This window comes from Neoarius graeffei, chromosome 1 (genome assembly GCF_027579695.1).
Source record: "Neoarius graeffei isolate fNeoGra1 chromosome 1, fNeoGra1.pri, whole genome shotgun sequence".
Lineage (NCBI taxonomy): Eukaryota > Metazoa > Chordata > Actinopteri > Siluriformes > Ariidae > Neoarius > Neoarius graeffei.
Genome location: NC_083569.1, coordinates 41206306 through 41219834, shown reverse-complemented (window position 1 = coordinate 41219834; position 13529 = coordinate 41206306). Strand labels below are relative to the sequence as shown.

The 13529-nt window shown below is 41.8% G+C and overlaps 1 protein-coding gene across 2 annotated transcripts in view; it reads left to right on the top strand.

The window, feature by feature from the left end:
* The window catches only part of ctnnd2b (catenin (cadherin-associated protein), delta 2b), a 229446-nt gene that overhangs the window by 143792 nt on the left and 72125 nt on the right, over nucleotides 1–13529 (top strand). For both annotated transcript variants that reach the window (XM_060932003.1, XM_060931995.1), the window contains exon 9: nucleotides 2286–2520. In XM_060932003.1, the coding sequence (XP_060787986.1) occupies nucleotides 2286–2520 (235 nt within the window). The remainder of the gene's footprint in view (nucleotides 1–2285; nucleotides 2521–13529) is intronic.

The following is a 13529-nucleotide window of genomic DNA, read 5'->3' as shown; positions in this document are numbered from 1 at the left end:
CAGCTCAGCGGTTGCTGAGTGAACGTGAGTATTAACACTTTCTCTTTTTAAAACTATGTTGGAGCTGTAATAAGATGGTAGTCACATGTTTACAGACATAATAATGTAAAAAGTATAACTCTTAGTAATTTTGGTTGTCGTGGGTGGCTGCTGTAGTGCTGGTGTTTGTTTTTATGTGTATATATTTTTTATGTGCCAATCTATTGAACTGCAAGCATTTTTCTGCTCTGCCTTTGTTGACTGAGAACTAAAATAAATGTCAATCTGATCTGCATTTGGGTCTCTGTCAGTGAAGGCCTTACAATAACACTAAAGCTTTTCCGGTTTATGTTCGATATGTATGAATTTGGTATTGGCCCGGCCCGCCTGGCAAATTTCAAAAGTCAGTGTGGCCCCTGAGCCAAAAAGTTTGCCCACCCCTGCTCTATAAGATGCCATAATGTTTCATGAAAAGTGATCGAAATTTTGTCATAAAAGTCATAAAATAGCAGCTTTTTCCATAACTTTGAGCTCCTGGTGCCACCATTAAACTTTTGAATTTTGTCAAAATATTTCACCCAGTGTGTTTTCTTACCAAAAGGAACACAAAAACAAAAATGCATCATGATCGGAGGCACTTTTCATTTTTAGGGGGCAACTGATGCACCCTACTGCTCCTTAATGGAAAACATAGGATTCAAAAACTCCATTTGAGATACACAAAGCTGCATGACATTCGGAGAAAAGGAAAAGTCTGTGCTTCAGACTCCTCCCCTTTTTTGTACCATTTTTAAGATTGTCCTGAGGCCTGCCATCCCTGCAGTCCAGTACACATTAGCTCTCTGGCCAAGAGAGCCCATGTTCGATTCCATCCATCCATTTTGGCTCTGACGGCTTCGGTCATCAAAGGCTCTAGGGAACATTACAGTAGTGGTTTCCTGTGGCCTTCTACTGGATTATTATAGAGATTTTCTCCTCTCAACCATTCACACTCACACCTATGGACAACTTAGAGCCACCAGTTAACCTAACCTGCATGTCTTTGGACTGTGGGGGAAACCGGAGCACCCGGAGGAAACCCACGCGGACACGGGGAGAACATGCAAACTCCACACAGAAAGGCCCCTGTCGACCACTGGGCTCGAACCCAAAACCTTCTTGCTGTGAGGCGACAGCGCTAACCACTACACCACCGTGCCACTCATGTTCAATTAGCCATGTTTTGTTGTCGTTCTTGTTGCATTCTAATGCAGTTTTTATCCCCCGCTGGCTGAAAGTTCCGAAAGGGGGATTATGCCGTGGCGATGTCCATCTGTCCGTCCGTCCGTCCGTCCCGGGAAGGGTTCTCACCTTCTAAAATCAACTCCTCTCACAATTTTTGGAGGATTTTCACCAAACTTGGCAGGATTCTTTGTTATAGGTTGCTCTTATCTCATCTCATTATCTCTAGCCGCTTTATCCTTCTACAGGGTCGCAGGCAAGCTGGAGCCTATCCCAGCTGACTACGGGTGAAAGACGGGGTACACCCTGGACAAGTCGCCAGGTCATCACAGGGCTGACACATAGACACAGACAACCATTCACATTCACACCTACGGTCAATTTAGAGTCACCAGTTAACCTAACCTGCATGTCTTTGGACTGTGGGGGAAACCGGAGCACCCGGAGGAAACCCACGCGGACACGGGGAGAACATGCAAACTCCGCACAGAAAGGCCCTCGCCGGCCACGGGGCTCGAACCCGGACCTTCTTGCTGTGAGGCGACAGCGCTAACCACTACACCACCGTGCCGCCCTGTTATAGGTTGATAATACACATATATTGCAATTTCGTTCAATTCAGTCGCATTTTACCAGAGTTATGACCTCGTTGCTGGTGAGGGATATTTTTCTCTCAGAGCACTCTTGTTATTTTGTTATATGCTGCGGAGCCTGAATAGCTCTTCACAATGTTCACAGCATATACCAAAATAAAAGCTGTTCAAACTCTACCCAAACTCTGTGTCATTATTCCGTTTCAGTTATTGTACTTTTATGTTTAAGCAGTTAAAAACGGATACCTAAGGCACATGTTCAGACATTGCTTTTTCTGTTGAAAATGTGTTGTATGAAGACACCACTATAATGTATCAAATTTGAATTATGTGCATTGTTACACCCCTGCATAGTGTATAATGATGTTTGAGAGTCAGTGACATGCGCGGCTTTTTTTTTGTTTGTTTGTTTTAAAATAGCCTGATAAGAACTTTTGTATTATTTTCACTGAGCCCTGAACTCTGTGTTTTGCATCTATTCTTGTGCCCCAGCTCCATCCTCTCCTGGCATGGAGCCCATCCCCCTGCAGCGCACAGGCAGCCAGAACACCACAGGCACCTTTCCTCGCTCCAATTATGCCGCCGCACCCGACTACACCAACCCATATCGCACGCTGCAGTTCTGCCCCTCAAACGACTCCCCCTACAGCAAATCAGGCCCTGCACTGCCACCCGAGGCCACGCTGGTCAGGTCACCCTCTGTGGACAGCATCCAAAAGGACCCCAGGTGATCAGAAGCCTCCATTTCACACTCAGCCGTTGACCGAAGAGAGATCAAATGGCCTCTTGTTTCACCCATACAGCACCAGTCAAAAGTTTGGACACACCTTCTAATTTAATGTTTTTTCTTTATTTTTATGCATTAAGTCACTTCATCTCTTAAAGTAATGACGGATGTCGTTTCTCTTTACTTAGTTCAGCGCTTCTTGACGTAATATGGATTACTACAGTTGTGAAATAGGGCTATTTACTGTATGTTTATTATTTACTATTTACAGTTTGATCTCAAGCTCATTAAGAAGGCAAGAAATTGCAGTAATTAACTTTTGACGAGGCACCTGTTAACTGAAAAGCATTCCAAGTGACAACCTCATGAAGCTGGTTAAGATAATGCCGGTAGTGTGCAAAGCGTAATCAGGGTAAACACTGGATACTTTGAAGAATCTAAAATATGAAAAAATTGTTTTTTTTTTTTACACTTAATTCCATATGGGTCCGTCTCAGAAACTGGTTTGGGACATTATGGTCAAAAATTTTTTTTTCTAATTTTACTATTTTTTTTTGCATTTACCTAACACTCAATGTTTCTTCTGTCATGTTTAATAAGAATAAAGATAGCATCTTGCTTTATCTGGCCTCCACTGTGGAAAATGTTTTTGATTACAGTTCAAATGCTTTTGTAAAATTGATTTCCATATAAAATAACTCCATCATGAAGAATTAAAGCCCCTCCTTCACAGATGAGTGAAAATATTGAATAAATTTCCTCTTTTTGATTGCTTGGGTTAAAAATGCCAAGTTATGATGACTGAATTGATTATTCACTTAAATATGAATAATATGATGCATTTTGGGGATTTGATATGGCGAAATAGGACACAATGGAAAAATCAAGAACACACCGGAAAGATGAGAATAACGGCGCTGGTAAAAGAACAGCGACTGTACCGGCTGAAGGTCGCGCGGGTCTCTGCTGCAGCGCGCGAGCAACGGGACATCACTACCGCACCGGACGGAGCACGAGGCGGGGGCGGGGCAAAACGACTGGCCGTAGATTCTATCAAAAGTTCGATCTAAATTGACCATGGTTGCAAAATATTGGCCAAAAATATGCAAACACTACGAAATATGAAAGTAAGATGAAAAAGAAACATTCTATTGCCTTATACTGCAAGACTAAAACAAAATAAAACCGTCAAAACTCACCTTTTCAGTGATAACGTCCGAACAGATCACCCGCGTAACAGAAAGACCGCAAATGGAAGCACGATCAACTTCTAACTGTTGGAGTGGAAAATTCCATTCTACACATGCAAATTGTTAATGTGTGTCCTTCCCCGCACACAAATAACACGCTACGGTAAAAAATAGACCACAACTCATTTTATAGCTCAGAAATTCATACAAGACCAGCTACCATCGTAACATATTCTGTAAGAAACATTCTATACCTAACTTTCAGCTTCCGTTTTAAAAAACAAAATCGCAGATTTATAACTAAATGTTTATATGGCGTCGTGATTTTAAGTTCCTACTTTTGGTGAGGTCGTGACCTTGACCCTGAGGCTTTCCGTTTAGATCAAAACACGCGATCGTATTGGTTTTGGGTCTGCGGAAAATGGAGTTACGACGGTGATCAAATATTTTGCATGATGTTTAATTACGGTTATGATTATTCTGTGAACGCACCAATCCTTAGGTGTATAAAGTTACAACTTAAAATACAATTAGTGATAACTGTTGACTTTGCAGTGGACTACAACCTTTTTAAGGGAATGCGATGGAGTCAACCGTTTATCATGTCCCAGATCAAGCTGCCATTTTTCCACAGATTTACAGAATTTTTTGCCAAATTCTGAATAGAGTATTCACATCAAAGATTTAGTTTTATCTGTATTATTTCTTTCATCATTTTATTTCAAATTAAAACCAACATCACCATTCAAAACCGTATAGTTTATTGACTGTGAGTATATTTAGTGGGGTACCCACACAGTACCCGGTTTCTGAGACAGACCCATATCTGTTCCATGTGTTACTCAATAGTTTTGATGTCTTCAGTTTTGTTCTGCAATGTAGAAAATAGTCAAAATACAGAAAAACCTATGAATGAGTAGGGGTGTCTAAACTTTTGACTGCTACTGTACTCACATACAATATTCATGAAATGCTGAACAGGATGAGTTTGAGCACAATTCACTTATTAATTCACTTGCCAACTGCCTGGAGGTCACTCTGTCATTAAATGTCATAATTGCACAATGCATACTGACTTGCTTTGGTGGGAAGCATGATTGAGATGAAAGTCAGTTATTTAGTAAACACGATTGTTTCTGCCCTCATTGCTAGAATGAACATTATTGGATTATAAGAGCTACAAGGCCACTGATAAACACCTAAGCATTATATCATTGCGTGCAAGATATAGCCAGGCTGTGGGGTTCCTTTTTGTTGTTTTGCCTTGCCCTTGTTTGTTTTGTTGATATCTTCTCATCTTTTTTGTTTACCCTTCATGTTTAAGTTTTTCTCTCGTGTGAGCACACTGCCAGTGGCATGGAACCCGAATGGCAGATGCATTGCATTTACTGACTGCAGCCAAAGCCACAACATGCACATTTAATTTGATACTTTTGGAAACTTTCATCAAGCAAAGACTCGTATTTGGATAAATTTGTGCGTAGATAAGTTTGGGTGCGTACACCGATCAGCTATAACATTAAAACCACCTGCCTAACGCATGGTTTTCCCCAAAGCGTTTTAGCGTATCGGGCCCGATACGCTTGCTCTGCCTGCCGATACGCTTAGTCGCGTTAGTTAAAATCCGATACGCTTAGATTTATACCGATACGTTACATTTCCTACCCACAAGTAACTAGATACATATGAGAGCAAATAACAGATCCATTTACATATCGATTCATATTTGTGTTAAACAAGCGGTCTTTTTTTCCAATGTTTGTCAAAGTAATATATCCGCGTGGTATGATGTAAACAAACTAATCTGTTGGCTGTGTCAAGATCACGTGTTCGAACCGTCCAATAAAAACATCGAAAGAAAACGTCAGACATCCCGGAATTTTCCGATTCATTATAAGCGATCTCATCGGCTGCCGATGTCGTCCCCCACCAGACGGACAAAGCCGACTGATTTTAATCACAAAAGTTTGACCTGGTCTATTATCATTATGGCTTCGATCAAAGATTCAACAAATCCACGTGAGCGATGGCGCACAAAACCAGACAACCGTCACGACAACGAAAACGTCGTCAATTTTGATCACAGCGACTGGCTCAAAAAGCACAACTACTCTGTCTACCGCCACGACGATGACAACTGGCACTACAGTGTCTACGCCAGCATTCTCTCAGTGCCAGAGCACTAAGAGAAATTCGCTCCAAGAAGCACCCCGAGATCCCCAAAAAAAGGAAATCAGGATTCGAAGCTGCCTGGGTCAAGGATAATCCCTGGCTACAGAGCACTTCAGATGGCACAGGTAAGTAACCGTGACGTTAAATTAATACTTTAACCATAACGTAAGAGTATGTTATTTTTGATGGCACGCATTGTCATTAATAGTGAGATTATAACTTGCTAGCCAGGATGTCTTGACGCAAACGTTATCATATCTAGTGATGGAGGCAGGTTATAGTCAGATTATTGAATAATACTTATTTAGTTTTGTTAAATACTTACTGAAAATCATTAACACCTTGCATTCAAATGGACCCCCTGTTATATCCGTGTTCTTTTATTCAATAAATGATTATAACTTAGAATGGCATTAGATGCTATTTTTAACAAAATGTGTATTCGTTATAGAAGTCATTAATGTTTGAAAAGAATGGGTTTCCCTATAACAATCATAATTAGTTTTAGTGGGTATGAAGGTATTAAATATTACCTCTCTTGATTTCTCCCATTCTGTTTCTGTTTAGATTGCGAACGAGGCTTCTCCTGCCTAAAGAGAATAAAGACTCCAGCGAGGAGAAGACTCGCTGGACAATTTGATCCACATCAGCATGGATGACAGCGAGATGGACTATGAGAGGGTCGCCCAACATTGGGCCGAGCAAAATCCGAGGAGAATTAATCTGCTTTAAAGGAGTAGAAAACTTAATTCATGAGTTTGGGTTTGCAGAAAGATTACGTACTTATAAACACTCTCACGAAGTGAAGTTGTCCAAATGTGTCAAATATAGCATCATTTCAAATAATAATCATAAGCATTTTTGGCAGTGTGATGTCACTGGGATCCCTTTAACAAAAGGCGGCTCCGGATTATTCTTTTGTTAAAGGCTCGCAGTGACATCACACTGCCAAATACGCTTATCGTTGTTATTATTATTCGCAATTATGCGACATTTGACACTTACTAACAAATTCTCTTCATGAATGTGTTTATAAGTACATAATCTTTCTGCAAACTTAAATGTATGAATTAATTTTTCTTTTCCTTTAAATGTGTTTTAATCTTAATCTAGTCCATTTAATAAAGTGCCAAAATTTAAACTTTATAATATGCAGTTGCCTTACTTTTCTTTTCAGTGCATCTTAGTTATACATATATTACGGTAATTGCATCAGAAACATTCTAAATCATTACAGTTCTAGTAATACAGCAACTTATTTTAAGGTGGTGGGTCTTCGGTTCAGATCCCTTTGTGATCAACAGGAGGTCATGATGATCGATTCTCTTCATCGGATTGCATAAGATGGAGCAAACCACTGGTCATATTTTCATGCACATTTTTGTTTCAACACTACTTGATCATAGATAATTAAGGGATCCCCGTAGACTTTCAATCTATCATATACCTAAGGAATCTATAACGGAACAGTTTAACTTGCATGTTGAACTTTAAGGAGAAATTTTAAATGTGTATACATTAATACTATTTAGGTCAGAAATCATTGAAACACTGGTAAAATCTATCCTATAATCATCTATCTAAAACCTCTGAGACCCTGAAAATGCACCTGAGAGCATCTATTTTCAAAAAATTTTCCGGGGGGGGCATACCCCCGGACCCCCCTAGTTTCGCTTTGCGCCTTCAGTGCTCGCTTTCGTGCCGTTGGCGCTCAATTGTCTGTGTATTATCATGCCAGAATTTAGGGCTTTAATTTTTTTCTGGGGAAAACACTGCTAACGCCAGCACTGACCTGTCAAGCCATGGACTCTATAAGACCTCTGAAGGTGTGCTGTGATATCTGGCACGAAGATGTTAGCAGCATATCCCTTAAGTCCTGCAAGTTGAGAGGCAGGGCTTCCATGGATTGGACTGGTTTGTCCTGTACATCCCACAGATGCTTGATTGGATTGAGGCCTGGGGAATTATGAAGCCAAATCTCCTTGTTATGTTCCTCAAACCATTCCTGAATAATTTTTGCAGTGTGGCAGGGCACATTATGCTGCTGAAAGAGGCCACTGCCATTTGAGAATACCATTGCCCTGAACAGGTGTACTTGGTCTGTAACAGTGTTTAGGTAGGTGGTACGTGTCGAAGTAACACCCACATGAGTGCCAGGACCCAAGGTTTCCCAGCAGAACATTTCCCAGAGCATCACACTGTCTCCGCCGGCTTACTTTCTTCCAATAGTCCACCCTGGTGCCATCTCTTCCCCAGGTAAGTGATGCACATGTACCTGGCCATCCACATGATGTAAAAGAAGTCATGAGACCAGGCCACCTTCTTCCATTCCTCCATGGTCCAGTTCTGATACTCATGTGCCCATTGTAGGTGCTTTCACACCTTTCTGTCAGAGCCAGCATTAACTTTTTCTGCAATTTGTGCAACAGTAGCTTTTCTGTGGGATGGGCCCAGACGGGCCAGCCTTTGCTCCTTTTGCTTATCAGTGAGCCTTGGGAGCCCATGACCCTGTCACTGGTTCACCGGTTGTCCTTCCTCGGACCACTTTTGGTAGGTACTAACCACTGCATACCAGGAACACCCCACAAGATGTGCCATTTTGGAGATGTCCAGACCCAGTCATCTAGCCATCACAATTTGGCCCTTGTTAGAATTGCTCAGGTCCTTACACTTGCCCATTTTTCCTGCTTCCAACACATCAACTTCAAGAACTGATTGTTCTCTTCCTACCTAATATATCCCATCCCTTGACAGGTGCCATTGTAATGAGATAAACAATGTTATTCACTTCACCTGTCAGTGGTTTTAATGTTAAGGCCGATCGGTGTATGTGTATATAGAAAGACAAATGGAAAGGTAGATGCCGCATTATCACTTCTTTCATACTTCAACATTTATGCCACCTAAGAAAGGACGACAACCTATCATACACTAATTCAAGTCTGTGGACAGCAGTCAACCAGTGTTAATTTTGTCAACAAAACTGTGACAAGTATTCATTGACGGCCTTTCATTTCATGACCAAATTGTGATTACAGCGTAAATAAAAAAAATATTTGACAACGAAAATTACAGTGAAATTACTGTTCTTTATACCCTGAAGAGTAAAGACGAGATGAAATGTCTGATCAGGCAGACAGCCTAGTTCAGCATTCATCTTTATATGATACATGAAAGACGTTCAACCCCAAATCAGAAAAAGTTGGGATGGTATGAAAACTGCAAATAAAAAAAGAAAGCAGTGATTTCTAAATTTACTTCGATTAGTACTTCATTGCAGACAGTCTGAACCCAAGATATTCCATGTTTTTTTCTGGTCAACCTAATTTTATTTGTTATTATACATACTTTCCTACATTTCAGACCTGCATCACGTTCCAAAATAAAGTTTGGACAGGGGAAATTTAGGACTAGTATTGAGGTAAACCAATTAAATAATGATTTGATTTGAAACAGATGATGTCAACATGTGATTGCAAACATGATTTGGTTGAAAATCGGTTTCCAGGAAAGGCCTAGTCTTTGAGGCGCGAAGTTAGGCCGAGGAGCTCCAGTTTGCAAACAAACGCATGAGAAAATTATTGAAATATTTGAAAACAATGTTCCTCAAAGAAAGGTACGAAGGGATTTGGATATTTCACCCTCTCATCTCATATCATCTCATTATCTCTAGCCGCTTTATCCTGTTCTACAGGGTCGCAGGCAAGCTGGAGCCTATCCCAGCTGACTACAGGCGAAAGGCGGGGTACACCCTGGACAAGTCGCCAGGTCATCACAGGGCTGACACACAGATACAGACAACCATTCACACTCACATTCACACCTACGGTCAATTTAGAGTCACCAGTTAACCTAACCTGCATGTCTTTGGACTGTGGGGGAAACCGGAGCACCCGGAGGAAACCCACGCGGACACGGGGAGAACATGCAAACTCCACACAGAAAGGCCCTCCCCGGCCACGGGGCTCGAACCCAGAACCTTCTTGCTGTGAGGCGACAGCGCTAACCGCTACACCACCGTGCCGCCTATTTCACCCTCTATGGTGCATTATATCATTAAATGGTTCAAGGAATCTGGAGGAATTTCAGTGGGAAAAGGCAAGGGCGCAAGCCTAATCTGAACACCTATGATCTCTGATCCCTCAGACAGCACTGCATCAAGAAGTGCCATTCATGCATAGCTGATATAACCACATGTGGCAAACCTTTGTTAACTGCACCAATACAGGGTTACGTCCACAAATGCCAGTTAAAACTTTACTGTGCAAAAAGGAAGCCTTATGTTAACTGTGTCCAGAAGCACTGTCAATTTCTCTGGGCTCAAAGGCAACTGGGACGGACCATCACACAGTGGAAACGTGTATTGTGGTCAGACGAATCAGTATTCCAGGTCTTTTTTTGGAAGAAATGGAGACCGTGTGCGCCGGACCAAAGATGAAAAGGACCATCCAGACTGTTACCAGCAACAAGTCCAAAAGCCAAGGTCTGTAATGGTATGAGGTTGTGTCAGTGCCCTTGGCAAAGGTAAATTGCACTTTTGTGATGGCAGCATTAATGCAGAAAAGTACCTTGAGATTTTGGAGTAACATATGCTGCCTTCAAGACAATGCATTTTCCAGGGATGCCATGCATATTTCAACAAGACATTGCAAAACCGCATTCTACACACGTTACAAAGGCATGGCTGTGGAATGAGAGGGTGCCTGTCCCCAATAGAGACTGTGTGGCGAATTTTGGAATGAAAAATATGCCATCGACGACCCCATACTGTTGCACACCTTCAGACCTGTTTGCAGGAAGAATGGGACAAAATAAGACCTGAAACACTTCATCACTTGGTATCTTCATTCCCTAAACATCTTTTAAGTGTTATGAGCAGGAATGGCAACATTACAAAGTGGTAAACGCTTTACATCCCAACTTTTTTTAAAAAATGTGTTGCAAGAATCAAAACTGGGATAAGAAGTTTCTCATCTCCTCTAGCCGCTTTATCCTGTTCTACAGGGTCGCAGGCAAGCTGGAGCCTATCCCAGCTGACTACAGGCAAAAGGCGGGGTACACCCTGGACAAGTCGCCAGGTCATCACAGGGCTGACACATAGACACAGACAACCATTCACACTCACGTTCACACCTACGCTCAATTTAGAGTCACCAGTTAACCTAACCTGCATGTCTTTGGACTGTGGGGGAAACCGGAGCACCCGGAGGAAACCCACGGGGAGAACATGCAAACTCCGCACAGAAAGGCCCTCGCCGGCCACGGGGCTCGGACCCGGACCTTCTTGCTGCAAGGCGACAGCGCTAACCACTACACCACCCTGCTGCCCGGAATAAGTGTTTATTTAAAAAAAAAAAATCATGAGGTAAAACATCAAATAACATGCTGTTATATTGCCCTGAGTGCAATACAGGCCAAAGATTATTTACAAATCATTGTTTTCAGATTTAGATTTAATTTCAGTTTCAGCATACTGTCCCAACTTTTTCTGACTTGGGGTTGTATATGTAATGGCTCTTCTTCTGTTTCCCTTGGCCACTTATACATGTAATAAACGTGATGCAAAAAACTTCTCAGAGAACAAAAAACTTGATTAATCCAATATTGACTGTTTTCTGACTGAAATTCTAATGCATCAACTGGAATTTGTAACTTTATTACTCCTAACCCGATCATCTTATTTCCATTAATACAATACCCACATCAACGAATGTGAAATAGAACGTCCCATTATAATATCATACAGGAGGCTAGTTTATACAAGCATAATCACTGATGTACCGGTAGGGGTGGGGTGGGGTGGGGTGGGGTGGGTAGCTCTTAACTGCAACAGCAATATAAATAGGTATAAGGCCAAATATTTATATTACTGTTTAACAAATTACTCAATTAAAAGAAACCGCAAACCTATCCTGAAAACCATCAGTCTCGTAAAATGGCTCCTACAGTATAGTAAGTCAGTAATACATTTTGATTAAACACATAGCTCAAGGTATGCTTACTTCTCAAGAGAATTTTTACAGCCAGGAGAAATATCCTTCAGCAAAGACCATTACAGTGTAGTGAAACTCTCTGAGAAAATTATGACTAAAACATTTCCTAAAATTAAGGGTGTTTTCACACCTGGTCCCCTTTAAAGGAACCAGACTCAGTCCTCTTTAAGTGGACCAAAAAGTGGACCAACAGAAAAAGAACTCAGTTCTTTTTGTGTTCACACTGTGAATTTATTACAAAGAGGACTGGGTTCTCTTTCTGGTCCAGTTAAGCTTTGATGGGGCCTCAGTCCTCTTTCTGTTCACACCAGGTCCTCTAGAGCCCGCAGACCCCCAGTGCACGGAATTCTGGGTAATTTTCTCTTGAATCAAAATGTCTGCTGCCATGCTTGCCCTGCTGTATTCTTTGATCAAAATAGTGCGGATTAAGGAAAATAAATTTATTATATTATATTTATATATATTTATTTATTTATAATATAGTTATATTATTGTGGCCGACTCATCAGTCAGTAAGTTCAGAGAACTGTAAAGCGGCTGTGGTAAGTTCCAAAAGGAAGTTGAGTTTCCCTGCTACAGTCACGTGACCAACTACGGCAAACGAAGAAGGGTAAACTACAGTGAAAACGGCGAAGTGAACCCGGTGCGCTTTTTGTTCACAATGCGCAGATTAGGCGAACCGTACCGTTGATTTTTAGCGAACCGTACTGAGACCACCTCCTGAGGTGGTCTCAGTTCGGTTCGCTTTAAAGGGGTCTGGGTACGGTTGGCGTGTTCACATATGCGCAAAAAATGCTGAGTCATCGATCTGAGTTCGGTTAGATGGCTGAAAGGGACCAAGTGTGAAAACACCCTAAATCTGAGTTCCACTGACTAAATCTGGACTAAAACAACAAAAAAAAAAGACTAAAATGTCACTTAAACCAACTACAGTTTTCTGTAAGTGACTATGCCTAAACTCATCTCATTTCATTATCTCTAGCCGCTTTATCCTGTCCTACAGGGTCGCAGGCAAGCCTATCCCAGCTGACTACGGGCGAAAGGCGGGGTACACCCTGGACAAGTCGCCAGGTCATCACAGGGCTGACACATAGACACAGACAACCATTCACACTCTCATTCACACCTACGCTCAATTTAGAGTCACCAGTTAACCTAACCTGCATGTCTTTGGACTGTGGGGGAAACCGGAGCACCCGGAGGAAACCCACGCGGACACGGGGAGAACATGCAAACTCCGCACAGAAAGGCCCTCGCCGGACCCGGGGTTCGAACCCAGGACCTTCTTGCTGTGAGGCGACAGCGCTAACCACTACACCACCGTGCCGCCCCTATGCCTAAACTTTAAATTTAAAGTTCTTGTAAAAATTAACACCGCAGCCAACTGTAACTCGCTTTACGTCCAACTAAATTCTTCAAAATCATACATTTCTGCATGATGCAGGTAGCGTAAAAGCAATTATTCTATCCACATTCACTGCATATGAGCAATCACACACTCTGGCTACGCTGCTACTAGGTTATCAGCTCATATACCGTGAGTAGAGAAAAACAAAATGGCAGAATGTGTTGCTGAACCAACCGAGGACGAATTAAAAACTCTACTCAAACACCCCCCCCCCAAAAAAGCAACAAAATATGGAATAAAAGTATT